This window comes from Cyprinus carpio, chromosome A3, assembly GCF_018340385.1.
Source record: "Cyprinus carpio isolate SPL01 chromosome A3, ASM1834038v1, whole genome shotgun sequence".
NCBI classification, from domain to species: domain Eukaryota; kingdom Metazoa; phylum Chordata; class Actinopteri; order Cypriniformes; family Cyprinidae; genus Cyprinus; species Cyprinus carpio.
The window spans coordinates 19,132,959-19,158,702 of record NC_056574.1 but is presented as its reverse complement, the minus strand read 5'-3'; the positions used below and the strand labels follow the sequence as shown (position 1 = coordinate 19,158,702).

Here is a 25,744-nt window from a genome sequence, read left to right as displayed (position 1 = left end):
ATTTGGTGCTCAAGAAACATTTCTTCTTTTTATCATAAGTGTTAAAATGCTTAATGTAGTTGTTGTTGTTGTTTTGAAAATCATGATACATGGTTTTATTCTTTGATGAATAGAAAGTTTGAAAGAACAGCATTTATCTGAAATCCAACCATTCTGTAGCATTATAGATGTCTTTACTGTCACTTTTTGTTAATATAATACATCCGTGCTAAATAAAAGCATTCATTAAAATTAAAAAAAAAAAAAAATCTTTTTTTGTAAGAGTTATAAAAATAAATAAAAATAAAAAACCAAAGCAGTTGATTTGAAGTTGGAGGTATGGAGGTTTTATATTCTATAGAGCACAAAAATATGTTTTGCCTGTGAGCAGTTGAAATATGTATATCTGCTCAAAGTGAATTTATTAAAATGTAGGAATAATAATAATAATAATCACTCGCTGCTCTTGACTGAATTACTTTGTAGTTTTAACAAGAACTAATTTATATTTAATTTATACAGTGAAGACTGTGCAAATGCTATTTTACATTTGATTATTCATTTTCTGAACCTGAATTCCTACAAACTTGAAAAAAAAAAAAAAAAAAAAAAAAAAAAAAAAAAAAAAACTAAACATTGTTTAATTTCTGTCTTTGTTCTATTTATTTATGTATGCCTTTTACACAATTTCATACATCATTGGTACAACCTGCACTGGGTCCCCACAAACCCCAGCTATGTCCCTGGTCTGTAAGTTATCTGATGGTTCCTGTGACTAATGGGCAAACAATCATAATGAATTATTTGCTTACACAGCTGAAAGCAGGTGTAGAGCTGCTTTGCATGGGCTCCTTTAAACTTTTATACTGGCGGAGGGATTTCAATCAGGTTATCTAAGAAATGGATGGGTTTTCACAGACAGAGATAAACGCATGTACAGGATTGTTAGAGGAGTTTTTAAATCCCCCAAGATGAATTTTGATCCAATACCAGTGAACCTGTGAGGTCTGAAATAAAGCTTCACATTTTGACCTAGGCAAGTCTATGCACATCTGTATTTAATATTGTTATTTAGTAAGATTTGGTATTCGTTAAGTCATTTGTTAGGTCATGATATCATCTCCTTCAAATAACAAAGTTTAATCACACGCATCAGTCCTCCATTTAGAACAGATTAAATGCAGATTAAATGCAAGTTATTAAAGGGAACAAACTTAACTTTGTATTTTAGCATTTTAACGTAAAGTCCAAGGCTCCCTTGGAAGTTTGATCAGAACCGTTGATCTATCTAGAACAATGTTATGACAACAAGTGAGTGTTTATTACTTCTGAAGATAAAAGTGATGCATATTGATGACATATTGAGAAAGATTTTATATCAGAGCCAAATGGGATTTATGAATAATAAGCTGACCCTGGGGCTGAAAGGTCAGCGATCACACAGAATCACCTTTTGTTACAGATTAGAAAGACAGCAAGACATTTGTAGACAATAGACATCTGTTTGAATGTTTTCCTGGACCATCTTCAAAATTTGCATTGATCTTAGAGGAATATATGTTGCCTGGAGGCTAAATCATGTTAGAATCAGTGCAAATTCATTAATCGTTCAGCTGCCTGTTGTCATGAAGCAAACTCAAACACGCAGTGTTTTGTCACAAACAGCAGTTCTCTAACCCTGCACCCACTTCCAAACAGATCCAGACCATTAGAATTCAACTCGCAGTGACCTAATTCTGTTTCACTTGCATTGTTGCAGGAGCACATGCACCTCAGACAAAGAGTGAACAAATTGATGGACTCTTACTGTCAATAATGGAAACAGATCGGCTCGTTTTCCTCAGCATTGTTGTCAAAGCATCAGTACTTTCTTCTCTACTCAGGTGCCTAATGCATCCTTACTCTCTCTCTCTCTCTCTCTCTCTCTCTCTCTCTCTCTCTCTCTCTCTCTCTCTCTCTCTCTCTCTCTCCCTCTCCATTACAGTCTTTCTCTTCCTCTGAACCTCTCTCTTCTCCATCTGCAGTGCAGTGCTGATTTGCACATATGCCACTGATTGGCTCCGAGAGAAAATAAAGCCCCTCTAGATGAGATAATCACCAAAACACACACATACAATCACACACATGAACTCATGCAGTGCATGCTGGGCCTGGCTTTGTGTTTAGCTCTGGTATAATGAAGCAAAAGAAGGTAATAGAAAGGAGCAGCCTACCTTTGATTACGTCTTCCTCCCTTTTTTCTGTGTCTCTGGATCTGTTGTTCCCAGACGGTTGCCTTACTGCTCCTTTCACTGTGACTCTTCCTCCGGCTGCCGCCCCTGCTGTCTGTCGCTTCTCTTTCTGTCTCTCTGTGGTTCTCTCTCTTCCACACACATACACAAACCCCCTCCCCTCCCCTTTCTGTCCTCCCTCCCCTCCTACTTCCTCCCCTTCTCTCCTCCGTTCATCCAGCATGCCCCAGCTAGTCTCTCTCTCTTTCTCTCTCTGCTGTCATTATATCACCAGAGGCAGAAGCAGGTGGGCGTTGTAAGACACACAGGGGCCGTGTTGCCTCCAGTGAGCATCTCTCTTTTTTTCACACTCTCTCTCTCTCTCTCTCTCTCTCTCTCTCTCTCTCTCTCTCTCTCTCTCTCTCTCTATTTAGATTATTGTGTTCACTTGAGCAGCTCTGAAAGCCCGAGCACTCATTCACTCACAGTCAGATGGAAGACATAAAGAAAGAGAAAAGAGGCTCTGCCCATCCCCCTCTTCTCTCTTCCATGGGCATGCAGCATATTTGTATGTGAATGTATGTGAGATTGTTGCTGTATCTTTGTTGTGCATGTAGATGTATTAATCCACAGTCCAGAGCTCAGAGTTTTAATGTGGTGCTGAGATGTACAGTAGTGTGGGTTTCATGTCTGGTGCAGTAGGGTTCAAAACATGGGACCATATCAAAAATCTGGATTTTTTTGTATTATTATTATTATTATTATTATTATTATTATTATTATTATTATTATTATTATTATTATTAAGCAGGGGTATGAACAGAAAGTTTTAGAAAATCTTGTTTGAAAATAAATAAACAAACAGATAAATAAACAAATGAATAAATGTTGAAAAATGAACATGATTCTTTATTGTTTAGGAATCAAATAAAACTGATAAACCTATAAATGAATCAATTCAATCTGTGACATTTATCATGTTCTTAGCAACTCTTTTATGCAAAATATTGAATGTTTACTTTTTCATTTTTCTTTCATTCTTTTTAAAAGTTTATTTCTTTTAAATTGTCTAATTTGTGTTTAACTGATTTGTCAGTCACTGATATTATACTGTTAATAAAAAAATACTCATTTAAAAACCATCAATTTATGAAAGCATTTGTATTAATTCAATTTTCAATCAGTTTATGTGCATATGGCAGAAATGTACGGAAAAATAAATTAAAGACGTAATCAAACAGACGATGAACACCATTAACAGCAATTAGTATATGTTTCAATCAAACTTATAGCAAAATGTGTTAGTTCTGTATGTTGTTTCAGGGTTAGGATCATCTGAGGTCCTCTGAGGGTTTGGCATCATCTCTTCTCAGGTGTTCGGGATCCAGACTGGAGCTTGTGTAAATCTTAGTTAATATGGGATGTTAATCCCATGGCAAAAACAGAGAAACAAATAGAGACATAATTAGCAAAGCCACTGTTCAAACCATTCAAAATTGATTATTTTTTTCTTAAAAACTGATCTTTTTAACTGAAATCTTATTAAACTGTATTAAATATAAAACTGATTAAATAACTTTGAATGAAAAATGTATGATTAAATGTAAATGTTAAATAAATAATGAAAACATTTAATGTATGTATAAATTAGAATATACTGTATACTTAATATATACTAAAGTCCATAATTAGAGCTCAAAGTATCATGTTAATATTAAGTAATTTTCTGTATTAAATTTTCACTGGTATGTTACCCATATTTAGAATTTCGCTTTGCATTTTGTTGTGTTTTAGGGTTGAAAGAAATGTCCTTAAACTTGATGTAAAATATACTGGTAATTTTTTGCCACAACATTATCCGTTTGTCTATACTTTTTTTTTCTTCTTCTTCTTCTTTTTCTTACAGTGATTGTAATATACTTGTAATGAACAATTTTGCATTAAATTAAGAAAGAAACATTTTTACAAGTAAACCCAGTGTATGTTTGAGCTCAGATAACCAATATTATAACATGAACATGATTATAAAATCAACGTACCAAATTCTACATCACTAAATAATATGATTAAATACAAATGTGGATAGACTTGCTAGTAAGTCTCATCATTGCAGGAAACATTAAGTCTTAGATTAATAACAGGCATATAGGTTTAAACCCACTGTGTTTTTGAGAGGGCCATGTGGTCCTTTCTGACACCGTAACCTTGCATAAATAATATGGATGTTCTTCAGTCAGAGCCCCTCATTAATGGCTGCAGGGGTCGTCATGGGTTGAAAGACTTGTTTTGGGGCTTCTGTCTAATTAATTCAGAGACATCTGTTACACCTGATCTGACTCTAAGGAAAAGATTTACAAAAGATCCCCTCTGTCACACGTGTACAAACACACTAACAGAGCATAGAAGGTCATCTTTCTTAATCTAAACATGACTATTTATAATGTGTATGTTGGTTGCTTTTTATTAAAAAATTAAATTCAAGCACTTTCCGATTTCCTCTGACTAACTTTTCAGAATTTAACACACATTAATGAATTTGAAAATGTAATTTTATGATTGATTGTTATTGAATAAAACAAATCCTATGTTTTTACTGCTTTACTGTCTTTAACACTTACAAAATAGCAATCCTGGAAAACAAAATAATAATACAAAAAAAAAAAAAAGAAAAAGAAATGTGCAAATGTGTATATGCACATATGGAGGCAATTAGAACAACTGGACAAATTGTATGTAACTACATCTTAATTATTAATTTATTTGCTTTTAATATTCAGAACAGGTTGAATCATTTTGTCCAATGAGCTTTTTTATATATATATATATTTTTTTTTTTTAACAAAAGCTTTATGTACAGATACATATCCCAGTTACACATAAATAAGTATATATTTGAAGCAAACAGACAGCTGAGTAAACAAAATCATCTTCTGATTTAAATAAATATAATTATTGGCACGACTACAGAGGAGACATGGTTGAGAACTCCTCATCATTGCATAATTCTCCTATTCAAAAGACAACATCGCAGTCAGGCACAGAGATCAATTTCTGGTATCATGCATTGTCCTGGCATAAAATAAATAAATAATTTGGAAAAGATATCACCCAAAACTTAATAACTTTATGTATCAGCTTTCTGATAGATATCATTTAAAACACACAAACAAAAACATAGACACAAGACATGACATGCTCCCTCCTACAAAGTGCTGTTAATGTCAGAATATAGATTAGATGCTTCAGAACTACTGGACTGCATTGTATAGTTTGCCCTTATTGCTTCCACAGATAAGAAATTTAAATAAAATGTGCCAAAATATAGTTTAATATTATATACTTTATAATGACATAATTTGTAGTTTGAGTTAAAAACCACAGTAACATATGCATGATCTCTGTCATAAAACAAAACACTGAACATGAAATGTAAAGACAAAACATAAGTGAGAAAAAAAAAAACAATAAATACAGATACTGTATCAACAGATGAGTGGTTGAGTGTTTGTCAACCTTGTCATACACAGAACACATTGTCATACACAGAACACATTGTCATAGACAGAACACATTGTCATAGACAGAACACATTGTCATAGACAGGACATGTTTGTCAAGCTTGTGGTGGAAGAAACCCAATCATCAATGCACTTTTAGGAAGTGAGCATTTTATCCTGGGTGAAAGAGATTTGGAATAAAAACTGTAAAACACACACACACACACACACACACACACACACACACACACACACACACACACACACACACACACACATACACATATATATACACTGTAAAAAATGACCATGATTTTAATGGTAAAATCTGTGAAAATGCTACAGTACAAACCTGTTAAATGGTTAACGGTAAGTTCCTGTAAAATGTAAAAACCGTAAAACCTAAAATGTTGTTACCGTATTTTTTACGGTAGAATTCCGGCAACCACAACCGAATTTTTTACAGTGTATATATATATAAATATCTCTCAAATGCCGTTTGTGTATATACTTTGAGTCTGTGATCAGCAGTTTGGTTTTGACAGTGTTAACGTTCCTGAAACATTTTGATCCAAGGCCTTTTTATAATTCACCTCATTATTGCACTCTTTTCTTGTCCTCTTACTTCTCACTGGCCTTCTTTGCTGTTTTCATCATCTCTTCTCATCTCCTTGTACGAAGTAAGGGTTTTCATGACCCATCAGATAAGAGTACCGTGTGGGGTTTATGTCCTTAAAGGTCCTCATGCCATCTGTTCTGAGGTCATATGAGCCCGACTGCAGAAGAAACGAGTCCATATTAGCCACGTACAGGTAAACACAACCCAGAACCCTTCATTTTCTCAGCACATCTCATCTTATAATACCAGCATGCAGGAAAATCGAAATTACCTGCTTAAAAATTCATGCAAAGCTTATGATGGCATGCAAACAGGTCAATCCAGACATCAAAATCAAGATTTCATCCCAAACATTACAGTAATTCACTTCAGAATCAGAAGGTATATAGCGTTGGGAAGTGATAATGCCAGTCACAAAGAGAAAAGATGAAATTAAAGGAAAATAAAGGAATATTCTTTCCTGGTTAAATACGTAGGTGAGGACAAAGGTAATGTCGGTGGTACATTCATTGTTTTGGTGATGCTAATGCTGCAGAAGGTACTCACTTAAACTTTAAATTGTGTTTAACCCAGAATATTCCTTTACATGAAAGAACATGGACACTAAAGTCCCTTTAAGGCAAGGCAGTTCACTTGGCAGCCATATTTGTAACGCAGATTTCAACCATACAAGCCGTGAAAGACCACGATATATGTAAATGTTTGTTGAAATAACATTTCAGTAACAAACATTTAAAGTTTGGGGTCTGATAGTTTTATTTTAATGGTCTCTTATGTTCATCAAGTATGCATTTATTTGATACAGTAATAAAAAAAAAATATAAAAAATTATATATATATATATATATATATATATATATATATATATATATATATATATATATATATATATATATATATATATAAATATCATTAAATATTATTCGTTTAAAATGTAATTTATTCCTGTGATGGCAGAGCTTAATCTTCAGTGGTTACGTTTACTTGGACACTTTTTGTTTCAGTCAGAATAAAATCTGACTGATGAATCCGAACGTAGTGTTTACATGAACGCTAAATCAAGTGATTGGGTTGATGTGCACCGTTTATATCACAAGCTTCAATATCATATTTGATCTTTTGACATGCGCACAAATATACAGAGAATTCCTGCGGTTTGCACATACTATTCTACTGTCATTGCATACTTAATATTTATCCTAATTAGGAGACGTTGACTTGTACTGTGCTACTTTTATTTACCAAGCAGTCATTTAAGACACTTCATTCTACAAAAACAACAGCTTGTTCCATGCGTCATGCGTCAATATGCCATTTCTACATCACTGCACATGCACAGTACTTTTCAGTAACGGTTTTCAATCCAATTAAGTGTTAACATGTCCTCTTGATCAGATTAGAAAAGGTCTACATTCCTTTCAATCCGATCGAAATTTCATTCAGATTGAGCTCAGTTGAATATATAAAGGTGTTTACATGCAAGCTTTTCAGTCTGAGCCATCAGTCCAATTTCTAATGGATTATTGAGGTGCATATATAGTAGTCAACATTTGAAGTGGATCAAAACCTTGCTTCAGTGTTGTCCTGAAACCCCAAACAATACCCGTTCATGTCTTAGGACAACTTTGTTGAACTTTTTTGATCCACTTCAAAGGTTGACTACTGTATACGTAGCTGTCACATGATCCTTCAGAAATCATTCTAATATGCTCATTTGCTGTGCAAGAAACATTTCTTAGCATTATCAATGTTAAAAACAATTGTTCTGCTTAATATTTTTGTAGAAAATTATATTTTTTTTCAGGATTCTTTGACAAATAGTTCAAAATAACAGCGTTTATTTACTGTGAGATGGGACTTCCATTCCTACAGCCATCATATTGAGTGCTTCAGTAATGCAATTGGCTCTTTTAAGTTTAAGGTGGAACCACAGCCAGTATGTTATTCATTCATATATATCAGTGGACCATCTTTGCCTTTTACAGTCCCTGAAGATGCACCAGAACACACCAGGAGTCGGTGACTTACCTTTCCTCCAATCTTCTAGAGTGAGGAGAAATCAAGCCAATATACGGGATACCACATACACAACAAAGTGACCACAAATACGTGCACAAACACACACACACAAAGAGGTTTGTTTATAAGCTAACCAATCACAAAACTTGTACATCCATTATGATAAAATTATGATTTCAAACATTAAAGTTATGAAATCTGGGAAACTGTGAAGGACCAGTTTCCTAAGTACTATGTACTACTGTTAGCTTTCCGCTAACCACAAAAGCAGTTGTTTCACTAATGCAATAGACCCTCTTAATATGTGGCCTTGTTAGGACTACAACTGCTCATAATGGACTTCAGTCATTCAGTCAAGTAATACTTCGGAGAAAATTTGAATAATCCAATCTTTGGATCAATTAGGAGTATGTCGTTGGAGTTCAGCTTGGCAAGCAGAGTAAAGATTTGGAAATGGACATGGGTCTGATTGAACAATATATTTAGTATTAGTTAGTGGTGGCAGATGACACTATGATTAGTGTTAGTATGAGATACATGCAGGATTAATGGAAGAATTTTAAGTAACTTACAGTGGGACAATTTCTTAAAATTATATAAAAAAATTAAGTATAATTATTAGTAATATAAATTAAGCAATATAAAATAATATGTCATATATTATATAAATTAGATAATTATAGACTACTGTAAAAGTTCTGGGGTCAGTAAGATTTTTATGGTTTTTGAAAGAACTCTCTTATGTTTACTAAGGCTGCATTTGTTTGATCAAAACAATTTATTGATGGCAAATTTGAATTTTCAGTCTTCAGTGTCAGTTGATCTAATATGCTGATTTGCTGCTCAAGAAACTTTTCTTATTATTGTCAATGTTGAAAACTGTTGTGCTGCTTAATATTTTTTGTGGAAACTTGACCCCAAATTTTGAACAGTAGTGCCTATGCATCCTTTAAGCATCTTACTTAGAACATACATTTAAAAAGTAATTTAATTTTACAATAATTAGTTATTCAATGAAAAAAGTTCCACAAATAAGTTTGTCTTTGAAACGGTACAAAACCCACTGTAAGTTGGATAAGTGTAACTGCTCTGTGAAACAAAGGGCTTAACTGGTTTATAACTTATTTGTGAAGCTTTGAATAGAAGGAGGTACTCACCAATCCATTACTGTGGCCTTTCCTGCCTGGCCCTTCAGCCATCTCTAGACTGTTGCCAGTGGCAGCAGGGCTGGAATTAGATGTCAGAGTGACACGAGGAATTTGGGAGCTGTTCTGAGGAGTTCTGAACTCCTCAGCAGGGTAAGGGGTGCTGTAATAATTGCTGTTTGACGACTTCTTGCTGTGAAATAAGTAATAAACACACAAATTGGGAAATGTACATCCATAAACGAGCATAAAAGACACTGAAATGCACGCCCTATACCTGACCTATCATAAACACTCACCCACGAGTCACACAGATGTAGATGAGAACAGCCAAAATCACAATGAGTAGAATTCCCCCTAACACACACGACACCACCACTAGAGCCAACAAAGAGGCTACACAGAGAGACAAGCTCATTAGACACACACATATACACAAAATGACTTTAATTGTTAAAAATGAGGAAATACTGTAATAATAATAATATCTTACAGTCATCACAGTTGAATCCAGAATAGCCAAATGGACATCTGTTTAAAAAAAGACATAAACATGTTGAAACAGTGATGTGACTGTTGTAATATTGCCTTGACACAAGGGGGCAGTAGTTTCTATTACAAATATAATGATGATACACTCAACTATTGAATAGAACAGTTTAGTTTGTAACAAGGAAGACATTTAGCATTTCTGAGCTATCATGTTTGAGGTATGAATATGGTTCACATTACTGAAACAGATAAATTACACACTGACCTTATTTTAATCAAATGAAATCCTCTATTTTAAGGCCTTACAGGTTGGCCTACAAATTGAAGGCATGACTAAAAATCTCTATTATTTAAACACTGTACTTTTTCCCTATTGAGAGATGATGTGTGAGAGAGTGTGTTTATTAAGAACAAAGAAATAAAATGGTACTCACTGAACACACTTGTTCTCTTGCGCTTTGTAGCCACTAGGGCAAACTGTGAAAAGAGTAGAGATTAAATAGACTGAATCATAGAAAGATGGTGAAGCAGACAGAAAAACAATGAAATAAACTATGGGTCGTTTTAAATTAGCTATGATTGTGCGATTCTTGTTGCTGAGAATCTCACTCAAGCCCAGAAATGAACTTTTTGCTATAGCTGCCAATAGTTGCAGAATCAAAAAAAAAAAAAAAAAAAAAAAGGATCTGCCAAAAACACTTCTTTCTGGCCATGAAACTGTATTATTATTTTTATTCTTTTATTTATTTATTTTATAATTGTTTTATTTCTTCATTCTTCATTGTTTAATGTCTGGTGAGTGTACTGTATTTTCTCAGCACTTATCTCAGCAGACCAGGATTCATTTGTCTGTTACCATGGATAAAACCACAGCAAACTCAAAGGTCATGGATGATTATGATATGCACACACAAACACAGATGGTAGTCAACACAAATAGAGTAATAAAGACACATGCTCACCTCGACAGCTTCTGGCCTGGTATTGGCTAGATACATGGCCAGATTTACAGGTACAAACAGGGGTCCCATCTTTGGCCTCACACATTGTAGTGTCACCATCACAAGGAGAAGGAACTTGGTCACACAGGTTGGTTGCTATAAAGAAAGAGACAGGGAGACAGACAACATATTAGTGGGTAGTTGTTTAAATAGATTTATGATGGAAAGTCTCTCTTTGGTCCTTTAATTGTTTTGAACATTTTTATCATGTTTACCTTCACTGGTTAAATTTAAATGGTCCTACGATGTAACAAATGAATTTCTAAATATATAAATATTTAATTTAGTCTCTAAATTAATATAAAGTCATAAAAACTACATGCATTATAATTATAAAAAAAATGCAAATCAATTCAATATAAATAAAATTGTTAAGCAATAATTAATTATTTTTAGATGATAGCATGCGTGGCATAGTGGTCATATCAGCATCTTGAAAGTATATTATGTAGAAAACAGATAGAAAGAAATAGAAAGACAATCTTTTATGTGATCTAAAATATTCACAATAACAAAACATGGCCAGAGTCATGGCTAATCATCTCTAAACACTCCATGTTAAGGCACTGGCACTGTATTATATTCTTATTTGAGTTGTTTAATACAACTGCAAAGAGAAGTTGCTTTACCAATCCTTGTGGAAATTAACAAAATGTTCTACATGCATTTGATGTTAACACTCTGAAGGTAATTTGTTGCCTAAACAGGAATTAATGTTTAGAATGTTTGTCAAGTAATGTAAATAAATAATGATTTAATATGAAAATTGTTTTATACAATTATGTGAAAGCAGTTTATTTGTGAAACCAGTAAAATGTATTGTATGGTTTTCTATGTGGACATTAAAACACTCTCTGTTCATATCACAGCTTAAATAGTACCTCTTTTCAAGCCACTCACCAGTGTATTGAGCATTAGCAAGAATGCCACAGTTTGCCGCTTCACAATCTCTTATAGCAGTATTCATGGCATTTATAACCGATTCCTGTGTGACTGGAGAATTGGGCTCATAAAAACTGTTTACTGAGGCCACTATACTGCCAGACCTGGAAATATTTACAAAGGGATTAGTAAACTGCAAATATGATACATGTAAGAACTGTAGTTAAGAACTGTTTTCAAAGGGTCACTTACATCAGTTTAATTACTGTGCTGTTAATGTAGTTTGGCTGGTTACGCAGAGCTTCATTTACCTATGGCAAAAGGGAGGAAAGAGTAATTATTTAGGCTCACTGAGAATGAAGGATATTGATCCAGCATATAGTGTTTTTTTTTTGGTAGTCCCAAGTTTTATTGGCATGAAAGCAATATAGATCAATATTTCAACTTTATCTCAAAGTTAAATATGGTATCTAAGAACACACACACACACACACACACAATTTACATAACTTTATCCAAAATTGTATTAATATATTTATTTTGCAGAGTTATTAAATTAATTATTAATCCCATATTACTAACTGCACATGTAATGGAAATAAATCAGTGTATAGAAATAAATCTTTCAAAGTAATAAGTGAAATGTTAAAGTTAAAAGACCAGATTGTAATATAAGTTTGTGACCTACCGCAGCAATTATCTCTTTAGCAGTTTCCTGGAATTCACGTGATTTGGGATCATTCATAGCATCTACAAAAGTGCGGTTCACCCGAAGTGAACTAGTGAAGGTTTTAGCTGGAAATAAACACAGAATGTGAGGAGAGAGTTGGGGTGTTAAAGTGATTGTCTTGTTAGTCTTTTTACTACAAAGATTCTTCCCAATAATCACTATAATCATCTGATTATATACAAATTAAATATAGAAGGATTTTTGTAATGTCCCATGGCCCTGTGTAAGAAAAAAGGATAAGTGGTCAGAGGCTTGGGATCAGATACTTACTTTCCACACAGGCATTATTTAAAGGAATAGTTCCTGTCACACACTGACAGATGGAGTTCACACAGACACTAAGTGGTGGGCAGGGCACTGCAGGACAGGTAGCTAAAAAAAAAAAAAAAAGATGTCACTCAGTATTTTTAGAATGGGAGAAAGTATTAAATGCAATTGTGAGGTCTACATTACTCTGAATTACTCCACAATGCACAATCACACAACACATTCATTCAAACACACCTGGTGTGGTTGTAGTGTTAATTGGGTTAGTGGTAGAGACAGTGGGTCCAGTTGTTGAGTTGGTTATGGGTGGTGTAGTAGCATTTCCTGGTGTAGACTGAGATGGTTGGGTAGCATTCTCTGTTGTAGTATTTCGTGGTGTAGTTATGGGTGGTGTGGTAGCATTTACTGTTGCATTGTTCCCTGGGGTAGTTAGAGGTGGCAAGGTAGCATTTACTGGAGTAGTGATGGGTGGTGTGGAAGCGTTTACTGTTGCATTGTTCCCTGGTGTAGTAAGGGGTGGTATAGTAGCATTTACTGGAGTAGTGATGGGTGGTATAGTAGCATTTGCTGTTGTAGACATGGGTGATGTAGTGGCATTCACTGTTGCATTGTTCCCTGGTGTAGTTAGAGGTGCCAAGGTAGCATTTACTGGAGTAGTGATGGGTGGTGTGGTAGCATTTACTGTTGCATTGTTCCCTGGTGTAGTCATGGGTGGTGTAGTAGCATTTACTGTTGCATTGTTCCCTGGTGTAGTCATGGGTGGTGTAGTAGCGTTTACTGTTGCATTATTCTCTGGTGTAGTAACAAGTGGTATAGTAGCATTTACTGGTGTAGTCATGGGTGTTGTGGTAACGTTACTGTTGCATTATTTTCAAGTGTAGTTATGGGTGGTGTGGTACCATTTACTGTTGCATTGTTCCCTGGTGTAGTTAGAGGTGGCAAGGGTAGCATTTACTGGAGTAGTGATGGGTGGTGTAGTAGCATTTACTGTTGTTGTTGCATTACTCCCTGGTGTAGTCATGGGTAGTGTGGTAGCATTTACTGTTGCATTGTTCCCTGGTGTAGTCATGGGTGTTGTAGTAGCGTTTACTGTTGCATTATTCTCTGGTGTAGTTAAAAGTGGTATAGTAGCATTTACTGGTGTAGTCATGGGTGTTGTGGTAACGTTTACTGTTGAATTATTCTCGAGTGTAGTTATGGGTGGTGTGGTACAATTTACTGTTGCATTGTTCCCTGGTGTAGTTAGAGGTGGCAAGGTAGCATTTACTGGAGTAGTGATAGGTGGTGTAGTGGCATTTACTGTTGTTGTTGCATTACTCCCTGGTGTAGTCATGGGTGGTGTGGTAGCATTTACTGTTGCATTGTTCCCTGGTGTAGTCATGGGGGTCATAGTAGCATTTACTGTTGCATTATTCTCTGTTGTAGTTAAAAGTGGTATAGTAGCATTTACTGGTGTAGTCATGGGTGTTGTGGTAACGTTTACTGTTGCATTATTTTCAAGTGTAGTTATGGGTGGTGTGGTACCATTTACTGTTGCATTGTTCCCTGGTGTAGTTAGAGGTGGCAAGGTAGCATTTACTGGAGTAGTGATGGGTGGTGTAGTAGCATTTACTGTTGTTGTTGCATTACTCCCTGGTGTAGTCATGGGTGGTGTGGTAGCATTTACTGTTGCATTGTTCCCTGGTGTAGTCATGGGTGGTGTAGTAGCGTTTACTGTTGCATTATTCTCTGGTGTAGTAACAAGTGGTATAGTAGCATTTACTGGTGTAGTCATGGGTGTTGTGGTAACGTTTACTGTTGCATTATTTTCAAGTGTAGTTATGGGTGGTGTGGTACCATTTACTGTTGCATTGTTCCCTGGTGTAGTTAAAGGTGGCAAGGTAGAATTTACTGGAGTAGTGATGAGTGGTGTAGTGGCATTTACTGTTGTTGTTGCATTACTCTCTGGTGTAGTCATGGGTGGTGTGGTAGCATTTACTGTTGCATTGTTCCCTGGTGTAGTCATGGGTGTTGTAGTAGCATTTACTGTTGCATTATTCTCTGTTGTAGTTAAAAGTGGTATAGTAGCATTTACTGGTGTAGTCATGGGTGTTGTGGTAACGTTTACTGTTGAATTATTCTCGAGTGTGGTTATGGGTGGTGTGGTACCATTTACTGTTGCATTGTTCCCTGGTGTAGTTAGAGGTGGCAAGGTAGCATTTACTGGAGTAGTGATGGGTGGTGTAGTAGCATTTACTGTTGTTGTTGCATTACTCTCTGGTGTAGTCATGGGTTGTGTGGTACCATTTACTGTTGCATTGTTCCCTGGTGTAGTTATGGGTGGTGTAGTAGCATTTACTGTAGCATTATTCTCTGATGTAGTTAAAAGTGGTATAGTAGCATTTACTGGTGTAGTCATGGGTGTTGTGGTAATGTTTACTGTTGCATTATTCTCAAGTGTAGTTATGGGTGGTGTGGTGCCATTTACTGATGCATTATTCCCTGGTGTAGTTAAAGGTGGTATAGTAGTAATTAATGGTGTAGTCATGGGCGGTGTGGTAACGTTTACTGTTGCATTATTCTCTGGTGTAGTTATGGGCAGTGTGCTATTATTTACTGTTGCATTGTTCCCTGGGGTAGTTAGAGGTGGTGTAGTAGCATTTACTGGTGTAGTTATGGGTGGTGTGGTAACGTTTACTGTTGCATTATTCTCTGGTGTAGTTATGGGCAGTGTGCTATTATTTACTGTTGCATTGTTCCCTGGTGTAGTTAGAGGTGGTGCAGTTCCATTTATTGGTGTAGTTATGGGTGGTGTGGTACTCTCTACTGTTGCATTATTTCCTGGTGTAGTCATGGGTGGTGTAGTAATGTTTACTGTTGCATTATTTTCTTGTGTAGTTATAGGTGGTGTGGTAGCGTTTACTATTGAATTGTTCCCTGTTGTAGCTGGAGTTGGTGCAGTTGCATTTACTGGTGTAGTTATGGGTGGTGTGGTACTGTCTACTGTTGCATTATTTCCTGGTGTAATCATGGGTGGTGTAGTAATGTTTACTGTTGCATTATTTTCTTGTGTAGTTGTGGGTGGTGTGGTAGCGTTTACTATTGCATTGTTCCCTGTTGTAGTTGGAGGTGGTGCAGTTGCATCAACTGGTGTAGTCAAAGGTGGTATGGTAGCATTTACCGTTGCATTATTCCCTGGTGTATTTTGATTTGAAATATATGTGGTTAAGGGTGGAGTTGTGGCATGGTTTGCTGTTGTAGCATTAATTGGTGTAGTCTGTGTTGTAATTGTGACATTGCTTGGTGTTGTTATTGGTGAAGCTGTACTGTTGCTTGGTGTGCTAATGGAAGGAGGAGTGTCATTGCTTCTTGTAGTTTGGAGTGGGGTTGTGCTGTTGCCTGGCTCAGGTAAAGAACCAGTTGTGTCATTGTCTGGTGAAGTTACAGGATGGTTTGTAGCATTCTCTGGTGTAGGCACAAGTGGACTTGTGGTGCTGGCTTCTGTTGTTAGAGGTGCAGGTGAAGCTGTGGCATTTCCTGGTGTAATCGCTGATGAACTGGTAGAATTTTCTGGTACAACTGTAGATAAGCTTGTCACGTCGCCTTGAGTAGATAAAGGTGGAGATGGGACATTACTAGCATCATGCGTTGACAGCAGTGAGGTTGTGGCATTGTTTGCGAATGGTGTAGTTATATTCTCAGATGAAATGCTTGTTACTGCGGTCATCGACCACAAACACATGATCAGAAACAGAAAAAAAGATGATTGCATAAAGATTTGAGAAGCAACATAATATAAAAAATCTCTATCTAAGCATGTCACATAGTCATTATATAAGTGTTTTGTTTTTTGTCAGCTTGCAAAGTTTTTTAGTTGTTTTTCTATACAAATATGCTAGATGGATGTCTTTGGCTATGTAGTTGCTTCTTACAGTTTCTATGTTTTAATTGTCTAAAACATGACTAGATATACCTTTAATCTGCTCAGGTGTGTCGCTGCTCTCCTAATTATTTGATCTGAAGAGTCTCAAGTCATATAGAAGTTTGCAATTATATATCATTCTACTAGAACTACTAGACATAGTTTTTTTGTGTTACCCAGCCATTGGATTAGTTGGCTGGGTCAATCTCACTGACAGCTGAAACAAAAGTGAAAGTGGCATCTACAATCCCTGCCAGTACTGGTAACTCGAATCCACGACCTTTGGGTTAAAAGTCCGACACTCTAACCATTAAGCCACAACTGCCCCACAAGCAAAACACCCAGTACTAATCTAAACTCTATCTGTGGACATGATATTTTGGAATTATGCATCTGATGTATTTTATAGACTGGTGTTGCCAACAATGGATGCGTCCGACTTTTGTACTGGAATTTTCAGACTTTTGTACTGGAATATGGTCATCTCGGGTATGACATCGTTCCCAACTAAGACATAAGACATCTGAGGTAAATGGAACGCAGCATACAACCCAGCTAATGAGGTGAAGAGTGTGGGTTTTTTACATCCTCTTCAGGAGAGACATATTTGGCATTACTATGTGAATGAGCATGTGAGAGTGAACAAATATCTGAATTAAGCTTAAGATAAATAAAAAATAAATAAGATAAATAAAAATGACCTATGTGTCAAAACAAAAGCTCTTTAAACGCAATTCTTCAACTAAAGTGTGTTAATATTTATTGGAGTGTCTATTCTCTGCCTTTTGGCAGAGGTTATTTATACTAACTCCGCCCACCACTGTGTGGTTGAGCTAGACAACATTACAAAAGACTCCTATCAAATAGCAGTACTGGTGAAGCAGGAAGGAGTGTGACAGTAACTTTTGTCTATTGCTATCTGCACTTATATCTCTAAGAAAATACTATTTTCCCTTAGTGTAAAATAATCTATATATAGCCTCTTCCAATAATTTATACATAGCTACAGGTAATAGTTGCTCCTCTAAAACACTTAAAGCCCATCTCTATGTCATTAAACACACAAAAGACAGTAAAACAACAAGATAAAGGATCCAGTTATAAAATAAACAATGGCACAAGTTGAACAATGCAGACGTGTTTTGGTTAAATTGTTTTCAAAACATATACAAAGCTTGAGTGAGGACTCAAGCTGAGGACTGAATGACTGAACTTTAAATGACTTGAATGAGAAAACAAAATATTTTTTTTCCAAATTTTTTTCACGTAAAAGAAATATCAAATGTATTATGATAAAAGATTTCTGCTTCATGTAACTTCTGAAGCAACAGCATATTAGCAAGAATGTTTTATTGAGCTAGCTGAGGTTGGTTTATATATATAAAATAATGTCTGATATGTTAACTTCATCTGTAACTGAAATTAAATAAAAAAAATTAATGACTGGACTAGCTGATGTTTTGTATTGGAAGTGGTAAACATGCCCTTACCAGCAGTATCAGTGATTGGGCTGTCTGTTGCATCACTGGTTAAGTCTGTGCTTGTGGGGGATGTGGCTACAGCTGTAAAAAAAAGAAAATAAATAGACAAAATTGGTCAGATGATATGAGATATATAGACAACAATTACATACAATCTTGGAACACAAGTTTCAATCTTCATTCAGTTCCTGTAAGTCTGTCTCATGTAATCCAATCAGGAACACCCAGTTACTAATTCAGCAGTCAATCAGGTACTATTTACTGTCAAACACACAAACTGCACAAAACATGCATTGCATCCTGTTAGTAATTCCATTAGGTTCTAAGAACAAACAGTCATAAGGTGACTGACACCTGCAGTTATATTCTGCTTGTCTTATTACTTAGCAACCACACACAAAGTCCTACAAACATTTATATTGCTTTTAATGTCTCACATTAGGAGACCTTAGTAAAGGAAAATCCAGTTTAATGGATACCTTTAGATGGATAATACAGTGGGCTGTGTCTCAAACAATGTTTTCAGCAAATAATGACACGTACACATTCCCTGTGGATTTAAGGCAGAATTGCTTAAATATTAAGATCCACCAGACTCAGAGGCACTACATTCAAATTAGAAAAATCTGTTTCCCTTCATAGTTTATCACATTCTGAAGACAAAAAGTGAAAGCACAATGGATATTCTAAAAAAAAAAATACATAATTTCAATTGCTGAATACCAAAAAAGGTATAGGGTATTGACATAAATTGTGTGTGTGTGTGTGTGTGTGTGTGTGTGTGTGTGTGTGTGTGTGTGTGTGTGTGTGTGTGTGTGTGTGTGTGTGTGTGTGTGTGTGTGTGTGCATTTTATGTAAAGTATACTACAGATATATACAGCTAAAAAAAATGACTGACGAATCCTGCATTTTGTATTAAACAATGAAAAATAATAACACATCTTGTTTGTTTTCACAAGGGCAGTGCAGGACTTAGGGTGATTAGCCAGGAAACTAAGTCTGAATGAGAAATGAGGCTTTCTGTGTCAAAGAGCACATAAGACTTCTCTTATGACCAGAGCAGAGGTCAGGTCAGATGGGATCTTACTGGAATGTACTAAGTTAATTAAATTTATTACAAACATATGATCTCTTATATGAGGATAAAAGTGGCCTGGACAGCAAAGGTTCAGAGTTTTATTTCTATATAATTTTTTATTTATTAATGAATAAAGTCTAAAAGTAAAAATATAAACAATTATTTGAAGCTTTGCAATGAAAAAAAGTTTACTTTAATATCTAGTTGGCTATTTGTCAAGCCCTAACTGACATCAATGGAAAAGGGAAAATCATACAATTTGATTTAAGAATACAGATTTTTTTTTGTTGTTGTTGTTTTTTTTTATTATCAACAGGACTGTTAATTCATAGTTAGTGGTAAATAATATTCAACAAAACAAGAAATAAATCAACAGATAATTTAAAACCAACCAAATTTTCAACATATCACGTTTGATTTGCTCTAGATTTAATAATACAATAGGTATTATCAGGCCAGTTGCATAAACTGCTTGGACTAGTCTTAAAAGGTTAGACATTTCTTATATTTTTTTTCTTCAAGACTAGTTGTAACTTTTTTAATTCAGTTACAGAATGGTAGATTGGTCTAATTTGAATTGGGAAGTATGACTGATTACCCCTTGTCTACTGTTATTTGGTTAAACTAGTTCTTAAGACGCAGTGTTAACGTGGTGTTTATATAACTGACTCATTAAAGATTCTAATAAAATATCAAATAAGAGGTGAGGCATTAAAGCCAATAACTTTAAGGTCAGTTTAAGTTAGTCAACTAATTACAGACTACTAGCCTCCTGAGGGAACTCAAAGGATACATTTATAAGGGTGGCCCTAGAATTCAGCCACATTCTCACAGTAAGCATTCATTCAGATCAAAGGAAATCAAGTTGCTTCTGTTCTGTTACCAAAGTCGCTGATGTCTCAGCACCCTGTCCTCTACCCAGATTCCACTACTGATATGTACAGAAAGCCCTCTATTTCTCAACTAACGTGTGTGTGTGTGTGTGTGTGTGTGTGTGTGTGTGTGTGTGTGTGTGTGTGTGTGTGTGTGTGTGTGTGTGTGTGTGGCAGGTATAAAATGACCTTGGAGCTTGTCTCACTCCCTGTCACACAGAAACACACCCACTAGATTTTTGAACTATGTGGCAATAAGCTTAAGTAAAAGATCTGTTAGTTAACTCTTTCTCCGCCAGCATTTTTGAAAAAAGTGATTTTGATGATTTTCACTCAAATTTGAAGGCCTACAATATATTTTGCTGTATGAATATTTGAATATGCAATACACCAAAATAGAGATCAAAGCCTCTACTTAAAAAAAAAAAATAAAAATCTGTTTTATTCTAGCATAAAGCATTTTTATCATCACTTGAATATAAGTAGGTTTTATAAAAAAAGAAAATCACATTTTTATCAAAAACTACATCTGGATAATATTCAATACGATTATCAAGGCATAAATCCAGTAAATGGCTTCCATCAATACCCCCAAAGCTTGCACAGCCATATACCACTTCCTGGATCATCATTTTACTCCATAACATTATGCAGTTTTCATTTATATGCTGTCTATTGCTGATGATCGCATTATTTAGCATATGCATCTGTTTATATAAGAGATTGCACAATTTTCCATCCTGTGCACGTGTGTTTTTTGTTCGGGAGGTTTTGTACTTATTCAGAAGATGTGTAATGGAGAGTGTGACATGTAGGGGTTGACAGGCAGATCTGAAATGCCCTGAGGCTGGAATCTTCTGCAGTCGTGGCCTCTCTGCTTCAAAGTAGCAAACTTGATGCCAGGAAGCAAGAAAACCTAACAACTACGAACTGCTTTCACCTCCACCTCCCACAGATAAACACACACACACACCCATACTCACTATCATCCTGGCTCTCTAAAACACACGCAACCTTCTTATTCTCATAACCCAACACAAAGACCATGTCTGACTTTCTCTGACACGCACTGATGGCCCTCTCGGTTTAATTATCTCCTCCATTCACTCCATGGCTCAATTAAAGTCTTTTGTTAAGTAAGAAAATAGGCTTCATCCGAGTCAATAGCCAAAGAGGAGTTTTGGTTATCAGACAAGGTGTTAAATACACTTTAATTGTGTGCAGCAGCTACAGCTAAAACTATTTAAATATATAGAATCATACCGTGTTTAACGACAATGGAAAGAGAACTGATGTTTGTTTACACCCTTATCTTTTTACAGCAAGGGTGTGAGTAGAACAGTACGTCAGTCTACACACACTGTCATCTGATGTTTTCACAAGTTTTTTTACAACCATAAAAAAACTCCTTCACACGGCTTTATCTATTTTGATAATATCAGTAGCATTTGGAGCTTTCGTGAGCTTTGTTTAGAGTTCCTGGTGCTCCAAAACTACTTCACAATCAGAATAATTTTGTGCCGTAAAAACAAAAAGGCCATGTAAAACAAGTTAATATTTAACTGCAGATCGTGTTAACTAAATAATAATCATTATTATTAATAATTATTATTAATTATTAATTAGTTAATTAATTATGATTATTAATTATTATTATTATTATTATTATTATTAAATATAAAATAAATAATAAATTACTGACCTCATCAAAAATTAAAATGAAAACAGTAAAATCTAAAAGTCAATTATAAATTGTAATCAATACTGTATTATACTATCTACTAAAAGTATACAAATAATACAAAATTAACAATTAGACTGCAAATTTACCTAACAAGGACTTATAGAGCTGTGACATTAATTAAAATAACAATTAATATCTGATACAATTTTAAGTAACATCCTCACTATTAACATTTGAACCAACCACTAACATTAAGTTAGGAACATGCTATAGCCATTAACGATAACTCAAATCATATGGCTTGTTAATAAAAAATAATCAGACTGATGTACTTTTAATTTGGACCCGCAGTCAACACACTAGCAACCACAAAGCAAAAATGATAACAACCCACCCTGCAAACAAACTAAGAACGCCTTTTAAACCTCTTAGCAACATCTTGGCAACCATTCACAATGCCATAACACTGTAGCACTCAAATTTTCTAGATAGTTATAGCATTTTTGGTTTACATAGCACTTGAGCTAAATTCTTGTTTTAAATAATTTTGTTCCCCTTACCTTTTTTGGTTCCTTAACCACACTTCCTTTTCCTGCCATGTGTAGATGCAACAAGCCATTATAATGCCATTTACTCTCCCTTACTCTCTCTTACAAAGGCTTACAAATCCCTAAATGGCTCTTAGGTAACAGATGGTTCTCTGCACTAGTACGAGTAGAGTAGAGTAGAGTAGAGTAGAGTAGAGTAGAGTAGAGTAGAGTAGAGTAGAGAAGAGAAGAGAAGAGAAGAGAAGAGAAGAGAAGAGAGAGAGAAGAGAAGAGAAGAGAAGAGAAAGAGAAGAGAAGAGAAGAGAAGAGAGAAGAGAAGAGAAGAGAAGAGAAGAGAAGAAGAGAAGAAAGGAGAAGAGAAGAGAAGAGAAGAGAAGAGAAGAGAAGAGAAGAGAAGAGGAAACAGCCTGATTACAAAAAATAAATAAATGAATAAAAAATCATGTTATAAACAATTTCTGAAAGGAGGTATTATAATAATATATTTTTTTTTTTTTTAAGCGAATAATTTGTATTTATATTCTTGTAGTTTTATATGAATCTTAATTTACAAACAAGACAGCATTCATTAATTATATTGGTTGCGTTAGAGAGCTTCTTTATCCCTCAGATGCCCAGATTAGCATTACAGTACTTTGCCTGGATTAGAGCTCTCTCTGAAACAAAGGCTTTATTCCACAATCCTCCCTCTCCCGGCCTCAGATGGTCCAATAACACAATTTAATTTATTACTTGTTCAAAAACATCACATCACAGGTCTGTTTCTGACAAGATATTGGAGTATCAAGGAAGCAGCAATTGAATTACTTTGCTTTTGTACAACAGTTCAATAAAAAAAAGTTAATAAGTTAATATTATACTTACTGCTGGCTACTATGTCCACTAACAAAAAATCACAAACAATCCACATCAGAGCAATTAGCAACACACTTTAGTGGTCTTTGTTTTGGTAACAAATGATTCAGTGTTTTTGAATGAAATGATTTAGCGAATGATTCAAGGACTCATTCATACCTTATACCCGTACCTTATTTACCCCTTATTTTATTTACCACTGGTCGCTCCTATTGTGCTGACCCTACTCTGAAGTAAGAGTTAATTTAGTCCCCCCAAAAGGCATTCCTATAACCAAATCCATTCCCAGTTTCTGCGGTGCGAACATGCCAAAAAGTACGTACTTACACCAATAGTTGTATTAGTAATTTAAAGTATATTAATAACTATATGGTACATTTATACAATGGTACATAGGAGCTTTTGAAAAGGTACTGCCCAAGTGACAGTTCTGTACATTTTTCTGAGAATGCATGGCCACTTCGTTTCATTCCTGAATGAATCAGTGTTTTAGAACAAATCAGTTGAGTGAATGATTCAACTGATTACTCAAAAAGACATATGTGGGATACCTTTAATCCCATATTTTAAATACTGTCTCTCTCTCTCACACACACATGTTTGTCATTTCCCTCACATATGACATCTTGCCATCTATCTGCCTTTCCCTTAAAGGTAGTACATAATGTGGTGTCATTTCTATACACAGTTTATTATCTGTCTAACTAGGACTCCTGTATGCCATAATGATAATTTATCATTTGAAATTTGAGCTAAATTTATGAAACAAACATATCAGTTTGTGATCAGTGAATATCAGATTAAGGCTGTGAGATCACAATAAGAGATGCAACACAAAAGCACATATTCTGAATGAAACACAGGATATTTGATATCTGTGGTAGCTACTAAACTAAAGGATGTTACATAGCCAATCCCAAGAGTGCTCACTCACACCCAATTGTGTGTCCGTGAATGGAAAGTCTCATAGTCATGGTACAGTGACTCACAACAGACTAAACTTCACTCCACTCAAAATGCAAAAACATTATAGCATTGAAACTTCTGATCTTTTCTGTTTAGTTGATTTCTGATAGTTGTGCCATAATATCCTGCCCAAAAATCGTCTAGGGGTTTTGTGAGTCAAATGATTCCAGGTTTTAAGAGTCAAAAAGGGCTCAATTAGTTGCTAAGAGCTGAAAGATCCAATAAGAACCAATAAGAACAGTAATTAGTAAACAATAAATTAACTTTATTTTTCTTTTATTATTATTTTTTTTAGGCAATTGTGGATAAAGGGGGAAGAATTGAAGAATAAATGCATGTTTATTATTACTATTGGTTGTTTCATTTAATGTAACATTACTTTGAGATCTATAATTTGAATCATTCAATTAGTTATTCAGATTGTTTCCCACTGACAACAACTGTAACCAAGTGACATAAAAAAAAACAGTAACAATAGACCCTTTCATTATTAGACCTATATTAAATCTACTAAAAGTAGCAGTTTCTACTGCATGTTGTATAGAGCTCTTTAGAGGGACAAACTGACTATTTAAAATGTTGACATGAAATCAAGACAAAGTGCACTCTCATTTACAATTTTTTTTATTTATTTATTTATATTATTTTATAAAAATGTTTATTTATTTATTTATTTTTTTACTTTTATTGCTTCAGCAACTAGTTTTAGAGCCTTAGAAGTACATTTGAATAACACATTTTAGTGGTGCGTTAAAGACAACGGTGAATGTCTATCATGGCTAAAAAATACTATCTAGGTTGTCAGCTCACTAGGTTTTGCTTGTCGAGGAGCAACACGTCTTTATTTTATTCCGCTTAAAAGCCGGATCGACTGCTGAAAGTCTTATGTGCTCAAAGTCTTCCACGGGATCATTCATATGTGCCTTAAGTTTTGTTTGTTGTTGCAGGCGAAAGTTTTGTCTCTTACAAACACTTCTAATCTCAGACGATTATTAGTATAAAACTAAAATGTAAGTTTTTCCAGCACTCGAGACTGTCCATGGTCCTTAAAGCTTAACACGGTCATGGCGCAAGTCAAATCATTACATACCAGTGGGTTAGTCTACAAAATAAAATATCACTAGTCTTTCTTTTCAAATATAGATTATTTATTATATATCTATAACAAACCCATCAGCACACACAAACACACGCAGATCGCAGGCTTACCTGAAGTCGAAATAAATATTAATAGGAATAGTTGATGCGACAGTAACATGGTTCTCTACTGAAGTGTCGTTTATACAAAAAATAAAAAATAAAATAAAAAAGATGCAAAAATAATGGAAACAGAAGATGTCTTCCGTGTCAAGAGCTTTATGTCCGTTAACTCGGTGGCTTTCGGAGGTTAATTTCCTTTGGGGGATAGAGATCCGCTACAGGTGGCTTTAAAGAGGCAGCGGGTTAAATACGCCTGCAGGGGGGAGGATACATAAGCTACAAGCTAGATTGCGAAACAGGCTCTTGAAATCAGTGTGG

At 35.1% G+C, this 25,744-nt stretch overlaps 3 protein-coding genes across 7 annotated transcripts in view; all 3 read right to left on the bottom strand.

The window, feature by feature from the left end:
• Window positions 1–2,370, bottom strand: part of LOC109081416 (MAGUK p55 subfamily member 3-like) — a 30,302-nt gene extending 27,932 nt beyond the window's left edge. For 2 of the 4 annotated variants that reach the window (XM_042721708.1, XM_042721716.1), the window contains exon 1: window positions 2,193–2,365. The gene's annotated coding sequence lies outside the window, so the exon portion shown is untranslated. Of the gene's footprint in view, window positions 1–2,192 lie in introns of all 4 variants that reach the window. The other 2 variants (XM_042721727.1, XM_042721701.1) reach the window with 2 other exon arrangements.
• A 2,574-nt stretch (window positions 2,371–4,944) lies between these two features.
• LOC109063668 (protein HEG homolog 1-like) lies at window positions 4,945–13,692 on the bottom strand. Its single transcript, XM_042721691.1, has 12 exons — window positions 13,079–13,692; window positions 12,845–12,946; window positions 12,533–12,639; window positions 12,097–12,155; window positions 11,863–12,008; window positions 10,924–11,058; window positions 10,396–10,438; window positions 9,963–10,000; window positions 9,769–9,865; window positions 9,482–9,662; window positions 8,334–8,348; window positions 4,945–6,462 (listed from the first exon to the last, which is right to left on the bottom strand). The coding sequence occupies exons 1-12, from the start codon at window positions 13,677–13,679 to the stop codon at window positions 6,340–6,342; spliced, it is 1,647 nt and encodes a 548-aa protein (XP_042577625.1). The 5' UTR covers window positions 13,680–13,692; the 3' UTR covers window positions 4,945–6,339.
• On the bottom strand, window positions 13,680–25,651 carry LOC109063672 (mucin-2-like). 2 transcript variants are annotated; one of them, XM_019080708.2, is made up of 3 exons: window positions 25,436–25,651; window positions 18,233–18,304; window positions 13,680–16,537 (listed from the first exon to the last, which is right to left on the bottom strand). In XM_019080708.2, exons 1-3 carry the CDS (start codon window positions 25,482–25,484, stop codon window positions 13,713–13,715), a joined length of 2,946 nt encoding a protein of 981 aa, XP_018936253.2. In that variant the 5' UTR covers window positions 25,485–25,651; the 3' UTR covers window positions 13,680–13,712. The 2 variants fall into 2 exon arrangements, with proteins under 2 accessions (XP_018936253.2, XP_042577616.1); XM_042721682.1 differs by having other exon boundaries at window positions 13,680–16,423.
• Between the last annotated feature and the right edge of the window lie 93 nt (window positions 25,652–25,744).